This window comes from Meriones unguiculatus, chromosome 18, assembly GCF_030254825.1.
Source record: "Meriones unguiculatus strain TT.TT164.6M chromosome 18, Bangor_MerUng_6.1, whole genome shotgun sequence".
Classification (NCBI taxonomy): Eukaryota; Metazoa; Chordata; class Mammalia; order Rodentia; family Muridae; genus Meriones; species Meriones unguiculatus.
Window position 1 is genome coordinate 10,534,905 of NC_083365.1, and position 13,729 is coordinate 10,548,633.

The following is a 13,729-nucleotide window of genomic DNA, read 5'->3' on the forward strand; positions in this document are numbered from 1 at the left end:
AGCTCACTTTTGAGAAGCTGGATAAGGAATCTGAGCCCTTTTCTGACTTGCCTGGCCTCCAGCTGGGACAAAACCAAGGACATTATAGGAATTAGAATTGTTCATGTTCTGAGTCCTTGCCCTAAATCTTCTTAACCACTTCTATCTCTTAGTCTCATCCCCATGGCCTGTCAGTGTCCAAGGATGCTGTATCTTAGGGCAGCTTTTCACCAGGAGGGTGGTGTGCATCTGCTGAAGGTGAACCACATCCCAGAGACCTGTAGGGGAGTCGAGAACCTCAAATGAAGTCTGTCTACTGAGAACTGTGTTCTTAATGATCAGTAGAGACAAACAGCTCAAGAATTCACTTATTCTGGCTCCTTTTTCTTCAGACAGTCTTGCTATATAGCTCGGGCTAGCCTTGAACTCATAACCCTCCTAGATCAGACTTTGGAGTGCAGGGATTCTAGATGTGAGGCACCTTGCCTATGTTGTTAGTAAATCCTTGATGAGGGTAAAAATGGGAATTCAGAGGTCTTTTTGGCCTTGTCTGGAGGACAAGAAGACAATTGGAATCTTATCCAAGTCACAGGGACAGCGTAGTCCTTTGTAGTAAGCCATGTCTCAGTCCTGAAGAGGCAGAGTGTGGGATGTGAGTTCTTAACCGTTGCTTTTCTCAAGGACACAAGCCACAGGTAGCATTCAGCCTACCCACCCCCCAGTTTCACAGTCCCCTCCCTGAGAGCTGCAGATCCTGCTATTTCTAGCACTAACCTTGAGGGATGGGGCAAGGGGCTGCCGTCTTTAACAGGCCTTTCCATATGATATGAGGTGCTGGCAATGTGCTGGTCAACCTTACGTTCAACGGCTCTAGCTTGTAAGCTTTTTGTTACATGTACCCTGTCAGCCAATGTGGCCAACGTGGATGAGTTCTTGGAATATTTGGGCTATTCTTGTAAAATGTTTAACTGCTTCTGCTGGTCTTACAAGATAATGGGTCACAAGGCCAGCCACTGGTTCTGATTCTGTACAAAAATGCTTGTTTACTCAGGATGACCGAGGCATCCGCGAGGCATGTGTTAGAAATGTTAGGCTCTGCCTGCACGTAGGCAGAATGTGTGCTAACTCAAACCCCAAACTCCAACCTTGTGGCTTTTGCCTTTATAAACCCCAGACTTAACTATAGCCAAGGACACACTTGGAGAATCCCGAGTCTCGGGTGTGGTTCTGGCCAGTGTCTAATAAAGCCTCTTCTTCGTTAAGATTTATTCAGTGTCAGGACTGGTGAATCTTTGAACGACCCCAGGTCCATCACATCTGGAGGTATAACTGAGTTCTGGGCATTCAGCTTGGTTCGCCTTTTTCTGACCAGCCTTGGTCCCGGTGGGCTCCCAGCACTGGGAGCCAGGACTTTGCCCAGGCTTGGCAGCATTTGGAGGAAGCCTCAACGCCTAGATCCCTTGGGACTCCTAAGGTTTCTGGCCTACTGGAAGTTGAGAAATTCGGATAAGCCTAACATTTGGAGGAGGCCACCGACAGGTTCTCAACCCCTGGATTGTAGGAGGCATCGGAAGCCCTCGTGGAGGTAAGCTCTGTTTGTAGCATGCATCTTTCCGGGGCACTCGGGAGATCTGGCCACAGTGTTAGTTCCTGAGTGGGAGGGATACTTCTGGCCCTGGGTGCTTGGTTCTGGAGGTAGAAGAAGGATTCCCAGAAGCAGGGGTTGCCGCCAACTCAGAGAACACTGTCTGTTTTGTGTTGTGTGGGTTGCTCTTTGTGTCACTTCTTGTTCTTGAAGAAACTGAAAAGATGGGGCAAAACCATCTTCCACACAGAAAAACTCCTGAGATCTGACAAAGTCTCACTGTAAGGGCTCCCAGAGAAAAGCCCAGGAATCTGGAGAACAGGTCTGTACTGGAAAACTAACTGCCTTTTGCTGCCTTGATTGGCCTTCATTTCAGGTGGGCTGGCCAGCCAAGGGCTCCTGCAAACTTTTTCTTGTTTACAGACAGCAGCATGTGTCTTTAACAAACCAAGGACACCCTGACCAACTTTCCTGACCTGGAGCTTCCTGGTAGAGGAATTTCCATCTGGATGAGAAAGTAACAGCTAAACCATTGCCCTAATGCTACCATTTTTTTTTTTTAATTTTGGTTTCAGAAGAAATAAATAAGACCAAAGGGCAGGGCAAATTTCAGCCTCCCCCAGAAGAAGATGTAGCACCACCCATGGTGGCCCTGGCAGTAGTCAGGCAGAGCTTTGCCACCAGGCACTGCCAGCCTCTATCATCCCCCTACAGCCATCCCCCAGCCGCCAGGTCATCTCCCTACATTCCTGGGGCACCTACCGGGGAGAGAATTCAGAGGCCAGAGGTACTCTTGGGTCCTGACCCCAATCTCCCGGTTATTCTCTGACTCTCACTCCCAACCCTCCTCCTCCTTACCTTCAGAGTCCTCATCCCTGCCTGCTCTCACTGAGGTTGTGATAGACCGTGGCTTTTCTCTCAGGACGCATCCTGCCACCCCTAGAATGCCTGCTGTAAGGCCTTTCATCGGTGCCACTCAATGATATGCTTCCCCCAGATCTCTGCCTCCAGCAATCCTCCCCTTGAGAGAGACCCTCACAAGGGCCACACAAGATGAAGGAGGCAGGAGGCAACAACAAACAACAAACACCAAAGCTTAATCTCTGCTAGAATGGTGTCTTATACACAGCAACCTACTTGGGCGGCTGCTTCAAACCCTAGTCACCACAGAGGAGAGGGAGGAAGTAAGGTGAAAGCCCAAAGCCAGGTCTTGGGAAATGTTGGGAGACCCGCTACTGATCTGATAATTGAAGACTTTTTTTCTTTCCTGACAACCAGCTTGGGACTGGAATTCCTGCAAAGGTAGGAAGTTTCTTAACCTCTTTCACCAGGCTGTTGTTAAGTCTTCAGCTAAACACCACACAAATTTGCCTAAGGTAGGTCAGATTACTCAGGGTCAGAGGAGCCGCCACCTGCTCTTCTGGAAGCTTACTGAACTTATATCCCGAGGGACGAGGAGCCCCAGAAAACCAGAGGGCTATTGATATAGCCTTGTTTCTCAATCAGCATCAAGCACTAGGAGAAGGACTGAGAAGATAGAGAGCTTTGAAGGAAAGGTACCGTCAGAGCTGGTGGAGACTGTTACCTCCCAGGTGTCCAGTGGGGACACACCAGAGGGAAGGAAGGCGGTGAAGCTAGCTAAGAGTGTGATGGCTGCTTGCCAGGGAGAAGGACCTCAGCATCCAAGGTTTATGAAAGAAGGACAAAAGCTGAGGGAAACGGATGCTGGGAGAGGCAGTCCCTTAAAGGAAGGACAATGTGCCTATTGTGAAAAAACAAACAAACAAGCAAACAAGCCAACAAAACAGCCACTGATGAAACAAATGTCCTAAACAAAAGCAAAGGCCTGTGCCCGTGCTCCAGCCAGATACAGACTGATGGGTTGGCTCAGCTACTGAACCTCCTCCTCACCATCCCAAACCAAAGATTTCTCCAAGAAGCGGCTGTGTTTCTCATCAGTTTTCCTGTGGGTATGGGAGCCACTTACTCGGCTTTAAAGCAGGCAGGCAGGCCAATAGGTAAGAAACAGAGTGTAATACAAGCTGCTGTTCTTGGACCATCAAAAAGAACTGTGGAGCTGGGAAAGGGGACCGTCACCCGCTCTTGCTTAGTCATGCCTGAGTGCCTGTTTTCTCTGTAGGGACATGACCTGCTCCACAAACTAACGGCAGAAACACATTTCATAAAGGATGAGATAATGATGCCTAGGTTGGACCGCCGTTGTTTATAGGATCAGATAACAAACCAGCCTTTCTGCCTGAGGTTACTGAGATCAGTTCTGCTGTTCTGGGGGTCCTTTTTTGAAATGATCTATAATGTAAATCTGTAATGTAAATGTAAATCTGGTGAATCACATTGCACTTACCATCCACAAAGTTCAGGACAGGTGGAGAGGATAAAGCAGACCTCTCAAAAGACTAAGCCTGCCGTGGTGCTGCATGCCTTGGGAGGCAGAGGCAGGCAGATCTAAACCCTGTATCAAAAAATAAAACGAAACAAAACAAAAGGCCTTAACCAAATTAATCTTGGAGTTGGAGACTGGCGAAGGGTGGAGGATGAGTGGGGCGCCTTCCCTTGCCCTTCTTAGGTCTTGATGTGCTCCTCGTGCAGGTTCAACCCCAACTGGAATTCTAACCATCATCGCTTCCATCTGCACAGGTTCTGCCGCTGACTCAGGACTCTGTGGCCTTCTCAATTAAGGCTGCTTCTGGCGTCCACTGCCTCATCCACACTCCTTGGCTGAGTCAGGAGATAAGGTGTGGATCAAGAGTCACCAAGCTGAGACATAGAAGGGACCTCACCTCCTCATCCTGACCACCCCCACTGCTGTCAGCGTGGACAGTCTGTACTTGAGCACATCACTCTGAGATCAAGTGTGCCACTGGGAACAAGATCCAGCTGAAGAAAAGTAGACTGTCACCAACGCCTGAGAAGATCCACCGAAGATAAAAGTAATATGGGTTTTAACCTAATGATGTTGTTTTGCCTGGCTGTATTTCCTTCTGTTCTTTCCCTGAATCTGAATAGGATTCCCCAGGCCCCTAAACCGACCAAACCAACCCCCATGGCATGGAAGTTCCATGTAATTGCTCTAGAAAATTGCAACAAGACCATTGCCTCTACCTTCTGTCCAGTGACAGGATGTGCAAGCACTATCAGCCTCACCTTTGATATAAGGGACACCTGCAAAGGGAAATGTATAAATGACCTCTACAATGCTATGACCTCTCCTATATATGTTTGCTTCCTGTATGAACAAACTCGCTCAGAATGTAAGGACCCAAATTACGGAGGATGTCCTTACTGGAGCTGCAAATATCATAGCACTTGGCCCAGCTGGGGAGGGGAAAACCCATCCAGGCTGAACTCGGTGGATTGGCATACTAGGGTCACCTACTCTATCCCTGACCCCTGGAATGACAGATGGAGAACAGGGGTTGAGGGTTATGTCTATAGACATAACGAGAGGGATACAGCCTATGACGGGAAAACTAAGATATTCATCTTTAGAAAGTTAGCCAAGTTTATACAGCCAAATTCCTTAATTTGAACGCTATAACCAAACCTGCTACCGTACCAGCTCCTGGTCCTGTTGGTCAGCTCACCTGCTGACATCATTTTTCTGCCATCACCACCTTTTTCTCTCCTCCCTCCTACTAGCCCTGCGTCTCCAATCTCCTTTGAGTTCCTAATGACCATGTTAGTATCTATACTTGCTCACGAGTGTTACTAACCCAAATGTGATACCCGATTGTTGGTTCCGTGCCTTCCAAAGCCCCCACACTGTGTCGGACTCACTGTCAGAAGAACCCCATTTGGCCACTCCCTCTGCCAATTGTTCATGGGTGTCTTTCACCAAATTCAAGGTGAGCAAACTTGTTTCTACTCAAAAACCTGTGATGTGTCTAAATTTCCCCTTGAAGAATAAATGCAGACTCTCCACAAATATTTCTCAGCTCCTGGTGACCACATCATCAGGTGCCCCTTTTCTTCCTCCCTCTATCCTCCCTCCCTCTCTTCCTTCCTTCCTTTGTTCCTTCGTTCCTCCCTCTCTCTCTCTGTCCCTCCCTCCCTCCCTCCCTCCCTCCCTCCCTCCCTCCCTCCCTTCCTTCCTTCCTTCATTCCTCCCTTCCTTCCTTCCCCACCTGGAAGAAACTGTTTGGCCACTCTGTACTGATACATCAAGCCCCAGAATTGTGTATCTTGGTATTCCTGCTTCCCTGAAAGTATATTTGTGATGACGGTCCAGCAGGAAAGAGCACTTACCCCCAATCGTTAGTGCCTTGACCAGGCACATAAATTCACACTTGGGTGCTACTAAACTAACGGTTATTTGGTTCCAGTATGAGCAGGCACCCACCACAGCATCAAGAATGTGACTAAGACACAACTCACAAGGGTGTGTGTGTGGTGATTAACATGTGTTTAAAGTTCAGAAACTGCCTTGCAATTGCTCTAGCCTGTAAGCTTTTTGTAAAGTGTACCCTGTCAGCTAACTTGTCCAAGAAGGATGAATCCAAGAAGGATGGAGTATTTGGGCTATTCTTAAAACTGCCTGCCTGGTCTTGTAAACAGAGGTTTAACAGCCTCTGCGGTTCTTGCAAGACAATGGGTCAGAAGGCTAACCGCCGGCACTGCTTCTGCATGAGAACGCTTGCTTGCTTAAGATGACTGAGGAGTCTGCGAGACCTGCTACAAAAGTTAAGCCCTGCCTGCACATAGGCAGAAGTCGTGTTAACTCAACCCCAAACTGTAACCTTGTGACTTTCGCCTTTATAAACCCCAGCTGGGGACACACTTTGAGAATCCTGAGTCTCAGGTGTGGTCCTGACCAGTGTCTAATAAAGCCTGTTCTTTGTTAAAATTTATTCATTGTCAGACTGGTGAATCTCTGAACAACCCCAGATCCATAACAGCAGCAGCCACAGCCACCACAGCAGCAGATCTGCTGGGAGCTTGTTAAGAAGGCTCAGCTCCCATGGTCATGGTGAACCATCAAGGGTTTGGAGGGTGACTATGAGGATATGTCTCATTCTCACCAGATGTCTACAGGCATCTGCTGGCCACACCCCCTTCTGCTTCAAAGGGTGAGGAGTTAGTATCTTGGTAACCAGACCCTATTCCTCCAACATCTCTCTACTGAGTTGGTGAGTTGGACACTGCAAGGCTGATCTATCAGTGCGTGCCTCGGCCTCATCACAGCCACCTGCACTGAGGGGCCATCAACAGTTCTGGGTCTGCCCACCATTGCCACAGTTCTGGTCTCCCTTCCTTCATGCTGGTTCTGAGCTCAAAGCTTCAGACCAGGCCAATATTTCTTAAATCTCCCCAGCTGAGTCTAAGGGTATGACTCACTGTTCTCAAGGTCCTCAGAGCTGTGTTTCTTAGCAGAACACAGTCTCACAAAGCCTGTCATGTCAACAATTGGAAAACTGAGAGAAGAGAATCAGAAATTCAAGGCCTTCCTTAGCTACATATTGAACGTCAGGACAGCCAGGACCACATGAAATCCTGTTTGAAGAAAACAAACAAAAACCAACCAACCAACCAACCAACCAACCAACCAACCAACCAACGAACTAAAACCTGCACATCTCAGACTTAGCTCACTGAGGGAGTCTTGTGCAAACCCGTATTTTTTTTTTTTTTTCTACAGGGCAGGGCCAGGGCAAGCCAGCGGTTCTGCATTTCTCTACATTGTCAGGGGACGTGCTGCCAACTGGCTCGCATTTTACGTGTAAAGAATTAAAAGCAGCCGTGGTTCTATTAAAGGACAGACACCAGAGTCACTAGGGAGCTTTGAAAATCAGTAGTGCCCATCCCTAGAGCCTCTGGTGTAGTTGTGTTCAGGGAGGCCAGGAACTGGGAATTGTAAAGCTTTCTAGATCAGTGTTTCTCAACCTGTGGGTCTTGAACTCTTTGGGGGTCAAGCGGCCCTTTTAGAGGGGTCCCCTACCAGAAATTCTGCCTAACAGGTATTTACATTACAATTCACCACAGTGGCGAAATTACAGTGACGAAGTAGCAGCAGCATAATTTTATGGTTGGGGGTCACCATGACATGAGGAAATGTCTTATATATTAAAAAAAAAGTCATAGCATTTGGAAGGTTGAGAACTGCTGTGCTAGTTGATTGGAATGTGCAGCCAGTGGGGATGTGCAGAGGTAAAAAAAAAAAAAAGAACGGAATTGAACAAGATGCAGTGCTTTGATGACGTGGATCCACACCATGCTTTACCTCTCTTCCTGTAGCCTTTTCCTCCAAACAGCTTCTGATTGCCTATTTCAGGCTTCTAACCATCCATGGAAGCGAGGTGTCCTTGAACCAACATTTATTAGGCCTCCACTACCCAGAAATTTTCATTAAATCTCTCCTGGCTAGTCTGGACTCTCAGGGCCAAAGGAGTCTCCAAGCCAAAGGAACGCCCCTGCTAGATAGTGGTTTGGATGAAGGAGAACCTGGGCCTAGCCAATCTTCTCCACTGTGGGCTGTGGTTCATCCTGGGGCTTCCTGCTCTACTGTGGGGCCAGAAGCCCTGTCCTCAGGGCTTTGTTTGTTTGTCCCTAGCAGCTGGACCAAATCCACAAGGCTGATTGGCAATGCCCAGACTTCTCCCTGTGGCCCAGCTGTATACTCCCTCACACCACGCCTACTTTCCTGCTGGTCTCACTTTGAGACATATTATGCAGTCCTGCAGCCCCTGGTCAGCAGAGCCTCAGGGTAAGACACCCTCAAGGCTTCAGCATCTTCCCTCTTCTCGGCCACCGACAGCGAAGCCTCACCGGTTCTCCAGAGTAACTGCAGGCTCTGCTTACCGCTGTCTAGCTAACTGCCAGCCTCGTGTTGTCGAGCCGTCTGTCTGCAGTCTCCGATTATTTTTAAAGCTGTCTTGACAAGTCAAAGATTCAATTTAATTCTTGAAAGTATTGTAAGCACTTGTAGGGATGGAGGAAGATGAAGCAATAGAACGCGGCTCTTGAAAGCAGGTTTCCTCGCTGATGGCACTGTTGGACTCAGTGCCACTAAGCTGATTAAAGGCAATCATAGGCAGAGAGGGTCAAATACCACTTCAGATGAGTTGGAACCTCTAACTGCTGGGAATGCAGGAACTGAGGCTGGAGAGACTTGTTGGAACACATTTATTCCCAGGTCTGGGATGGAAGATGCCTTTGAAGCTGTCTATCGGTTTGATCCTCCCAGTCCCAGAGATAAAGGCAAGATGAATAAGATGTTGTTAGCACTATTACTTATACGTAGAGGAGTTTACATCTGGGACCTGCCTTGTGAAGCGCTTCAGGCACTGCTGATTTAAATGAATTTCACTTCTCCCAGCAGCACTTCTGGGCAGAGGATGAAGGCTTCAGGTGGCTCTGGAAGTAATCACGGTTCCTTTAATTTACAGCGCTCATTAGGCAGGGAATGCGCATCCCTTTAGAGTCTGGAAATTATATCTTTCTCAGAAACTCGAGTGACTCAGTGGGCTAGGATGGCGGGCTTTGCAGGATTTCTATGTTCTCCCTATTGAAAGATTGTTTGCGGCAGAACATATGAGTGGGAGTCACGACCATCTTGGAGAAGAGGGACCAGATGAGGGGTCAGGACTATTCTTGGCTGGAGTCTTCTCTAGAGCGTTGGTATAAATGAAGCCTCTCTCGCCGCTGCTGTTGGGTCCCCCTGGGAAGGCAGCTATCTCACTGAGTGGGCAGACAGCAGCAGCCGCTGGAGCACTCACTGACCCAAGAGTGGTTCGCCCAGCGTTGGGTCTTTTACTCAGTGTCTAGGCATGAGAATTTGCATTTCTCTCAAGTTTTCTGGGCGATGCTAGGCTACAGAAAATGTCTATCTTTTGGGGCATAGTTGGAGATCTGCTGAGGTAGTCTGCTGGGTCGCTAAGATGCAGGGTTCTGAAAAGCTGGAGATAGTAATATTGTTCTTGATCAGCAGCTTCCTCTCACATGTGTGTAGACTCTCTTTGCTGGGGCTGATTTGGGCTGCCAGTCTGCATTTCTATCAAGAGCACTAGATGGTGTGTGCCATCTGCAGTCCTGGAACCCTGACTGGGTACCGTGCCTTTGATGGCATGAACGTCACCAGTTGTACATGCACTCATTTGAGAGTACAGACGTGTGCAGCTCTGTGCAAATGCCTATGTGCCTATGTGTTCAGCTCCAAGACACTTAGCTGTAACACCACACCACTCATGTAACTCACTCCCCATACTTATCCCTTCCTTAATTTCCATTTCTACCTAGCCCTTGGCAACCTCCAAACTGTCCTGTATCTCTGTTATTATGCTACTTCATAAGTGCTATATAGGTGAAATTATATAGCACACATACTTTTGTTTCTGGCTTTCTTTATCTTAGTATAAATTTCTTGAGATTAGCCTAAACTTTTTTCTTGAAGAATTTAAATAATTTAATTAAAATACAATTACATCATTTTCTTTCCTATGCCTTCCAAGCTTGCCCCCTCCCCGTTCACGGCCCCTTCTTTAGCCATTGTTCTTACAGGCACAAATAAGTGAATAGTACTGCTTGTTGAGTCCATTTGGTGTTGCTTGTCCATTCTAGGGCTGACCACTCGGTGTTAGAAACCCATCAGGGCATTCATCCCTGGGGAAGACAGATTCTCCCTCTCTCAGCAGTTATAGTTGCTCATGCTTTTCACCTAGGTGTGGGCCTCATGAGATTTCCCCTTTTTGTGTTAAGATGTTGATTGCTGTTGGAATTGTTCAGGTCTTGTTTGGGCAGCCATGTTGTTGAGATTTCATGGGTTTAACTTCCCCGTCATAGCTAAAAGGCACAATCCCACAGCAGACTTCCTGGTCGTCTGTTCCCTGTAATCTTTCTGTCTCCTCTTTGGAACTGTTCCCCGAGCCTTGGATGTAGGAGTTGTATGGTAGATGCATCAATTGGGGACTGGCACTCCATGGTCAGTCCTCTGAGTTTTGATTAGGTGTGTGTGTGTGTGTGTGTGTGTGTGTGTGTGTGTGTGTTTAAATGGTCTGCCTCTGCTGCAAAAAGAAGCTTCTTTGGTGAGAGTTACTCTTGCCTGGCTACGTTGGAGCACAGGGTGTCTAGACCAAATTCTTATGTGTATCCCCAGTTTAGTTTTTCTTATTGCTGAATATACCAAAGTGTGTTTATCATTTACATTTCACTGCTGCTTTGTGTTGTGGTAGAGCTGGCAATTGAACCTCAGACCTTGAATGTGTTAGGCAAATGCTCTTCCACTGAGCTCTATACCAAGATCTCTTTTAGTTTCGAGACAGGGCTTACTATATTGCCAGGGCAGGCTGTGAGCCGCTTTGGAGGCCAGGCGGGCCTTAAGTCCATACTATCCCTCTTCCAGCCTCTCAGGTGTTGCTAAACCCAACGACCATAACTCTTTAAAGAACACTTGCATCATTTCTATTTTTGAAAAATCACAAGGAAAACTGCCACATACATTTGTATAAATAGGTGTTTGTTTGTTTGGAATATGACTGACAATAGATCACTCAGGTTTTAGTTTTGCTTTTTTAAATTTATTGTTTTTTCTTAGATACATATTTTAAAGTTTTTTTTACTGCTGGTTACAGCGAAGAATCACGTTGACAAATGATTTTTTTTTTTACAAGAAACAACACATTTCTAATAAATGCTTAGGAACAAACAAACAAAAACTCAAACACATGTGAAATACAAAAAGCAAGAGCTTCACAACAGAAGGACTTGGTAATGGAAGTCTCCACAGTCAGTGTATTAGTTACTTTTCTATTGCTGTGATAATAAAACGCTATGACTAAGGCAGCTTATAGAAAAGAAGTATTTAATTGGGCTTATAGTTCTAGAGGGCTAACGTCCATGATGGTAGAGCAAAGGCAGGAAGAGCTGAGCTCTCACACCTTCATCCACAATCAGGAAGCAGAGCACACACAGGGGATGGCTGGCCGGAGTCTTTTGAAACTACAAAGCCCATCCCCAGTGACGTGCCTTCCCCAACAAGGCCACACCTCCTAATCCTTCCAAATAGTTCCTCCAACTGGGGACCAAGCCTTCAAATATATGGACCAATGGGGGCCGATTCATTCAAGCCACCACACTCAGTAGCTGTCAAAAACAGAATTATCCTAACTGTGTTGAAGCTCAATGCAAACCAGTGTCATACACTGTACTGTTAGAGTCCCTCCAGGTTGCGAATGGGGAAAGTTACCCACTTGGATTGATAATCGCACAAGCCACTTGGTTTGTTCAAGGTTTGGCTCAAAGCAACATCTTCCCTTTACAGGATGTAATTTGTGACAAACTCGAAAGGGAGATCTGCTTTGTTCCAGCACAGCTGTGCTCTGATGTCTAATGGTTCCTAAGAAACCAGCGAGGACCAAGCAGTCAGCAAGCAGCACACAGCAGGGTCCCTGGCCAGCTGAAGGTAGCCTTGCTGACAGTGTGTCTGGACTGTGTTAAGTAAGGCCTGTGCTCCACCGAGAAAGCCCTTTCTGTTACAGGGACTAGACAAAATGTGATGTGTAAAGTTGGTGAATGCACAGGTAAATTTGGAAGCTCTTTCCCATTTGACCTAGAGGGTCACACTCTCTTTTCCCCATGAATGCCAACTATGAGAGGGCAGCCTGGTATTCTGGCAGATCTTCTTTTTGACAACAAAATGCTGTTCATCAAGAATGGTGTTATCTTCATGTAGCTGAAAAAGGCCTATCAGAGACTGCAACAAGGAGTCTAGAGCCTGCCGTGCCAGTGTCTATGGCTGGGGACACTGTGAGTAATTTGGTTATTCCATTTGCACAGATCTTTTCATATGTATTTCCAGATACTTTCTGAAGTTCTGGGATAACGACCCCCCACAAACAACCATCCCAAATATTTTTAGTTGTATACGATCAAATATTTCTCGTAACCTTATTAAATATTTGGTCAACTTTGTGGTGCTAGAACGCTGACATCTCTAGAATAGCAGAATAGAGATTTGTGTTCTGTATTGGCCGGCTGATTCGGGGGAGGGGAGGCACGCGTGTGCTCCATTAGACTATTGAGAAGAGGAAAAGCATCAGCTTCCGGAAGATTCCCAGTAACTCGGGAATTCTGTCAGCAGCAGTTTTTGCTGTAGTGTTTAAACTGTGCTCTAAAAATGCTTAGAGCTTCCACTGTAGAGCGGGGCTCTCACCTTCTCTTCCCAGAGCACTGGAGGAAGGATGTGAGAAAATAAGGTCATGTGTGAAGACCGGATGTCATGTTTACATGTTTCTGGAAACAAAGACCTCACTTGAAAGGTATATGAGGTAAATTCTTTTATATCATTGTGTCATAGTGATGAAAAGATAGAAATGAGGCCTCCTTAAAACTCACAGCAGCAGCAGAGTTGGCTTCTTAGGTTATTCTTACAAATAATATATCGTTTTAAACAGGTAATGAAGAAAGGAAGTTTGCTTGGGCTCTTGCGGCTTACAGCTCCCCTACGCTGAGAGATGGTGGTACGGAGGGTAATGGCTTCCTATAGGAGGCGGGACGTATCGTGCTGGCTTCCACAATACCCGTGGAAGAAGAGGTAGGAAGCATGAGAGCATTGTAAAACGTTGTCAGCAGAATCCTGACAAATCTGTTATTTCTGCAGTTTTAAAGGATGCATTGTTCAGCCCTCTTACAGAGAACAGCCTTCTGAAAGATTTGAACAACTACACTTTAAGCCTGAAGCTGCCTTACCCGGTCAGTGCCTGCCCTGCAGGCCTGAGGAGCTGAGATTAGATCCCTAGGGATCACACAAGAGTGCTGGCGCAGTGCCTATAACCCCACTGTGAGAGGCGAGGATTGGAGGCAGGCAGTCTTTGGAGCTCATTGGCCAGCAGACTTAGTGGAGTCTGTGACCTTCAGATTCAGGGAGAGACCTTGTTCCTCGTGGAGCATGATCTACAACGGCTGTACTTTGGGTTTCAATGAATGAATTTAGTAAATATATAGTAAGCCAAAATCAAAGCACAAACAGCAAGCAGCACAGTAAAACATCATCAAATCAGGGGTTTTCAACAGCTAGTCAAAATTGCTGCTAAACACCCGTGCTGGACTGATGGTGAGTCCTGCAGAGACCTGACTCCCTCCCGGCACACCTTTCAGGCCTCACTTCCTGACACAGGCCTTCTGTACTCGAGATAAACAGTAACCTCTGGTTCA

At 46.9% G+C, this 13,729-nt stretch overlaps 1 protein-coding gene across 2 annotated transcripts; it reads left to right on the forward strand.

The window, feature by feature from the left end:
- Positions 1-1,193: 1,193 nt before the first annotated feature.
- Positions 1,194-6,432, forward strand: LOC110557196 (putative endogenous retrovirus group FC1 Env polyprotein). 2 transcript variants are annotated; one of them, XM_060371437.1, is made up of 2 exons: positions 1,194-1,564; positions 4,223-6,432. In XM_060371437.1, exon 2 carries the CDS (start codon positions 4,521-4,523, stop codon positions 5,112-5,114), a length of 594 nt encoding a protein of 197 aa, XP_060227420.1. In that variant the 5' UTR covers positions 1,194-1,564; positions 4,223-4,520; the 3' UTR covers positions 5,115-6,432. The 2 variants fall into 2 exon arrangements, with proteins under 2 accessions (XP_060227420.1, XP_060227421.1); XM_060371438.1 differs by lacking the exon at positions 1,194-1,564 and adding an exon at positions 3,471-3,582.
- Positions 6,433-13,729: the final 7,297 nt, after the last annotated feature.

Excerpts from the sequence above, each read along its gene's own strand:
- LOC110557196 (XM_060371437.1), top strand. The coding sequence starts at position 4,521 with ATGGGTTTTAACCTAATGATGTTGTTTTGCCTGGCTGTATTTCCTTCT.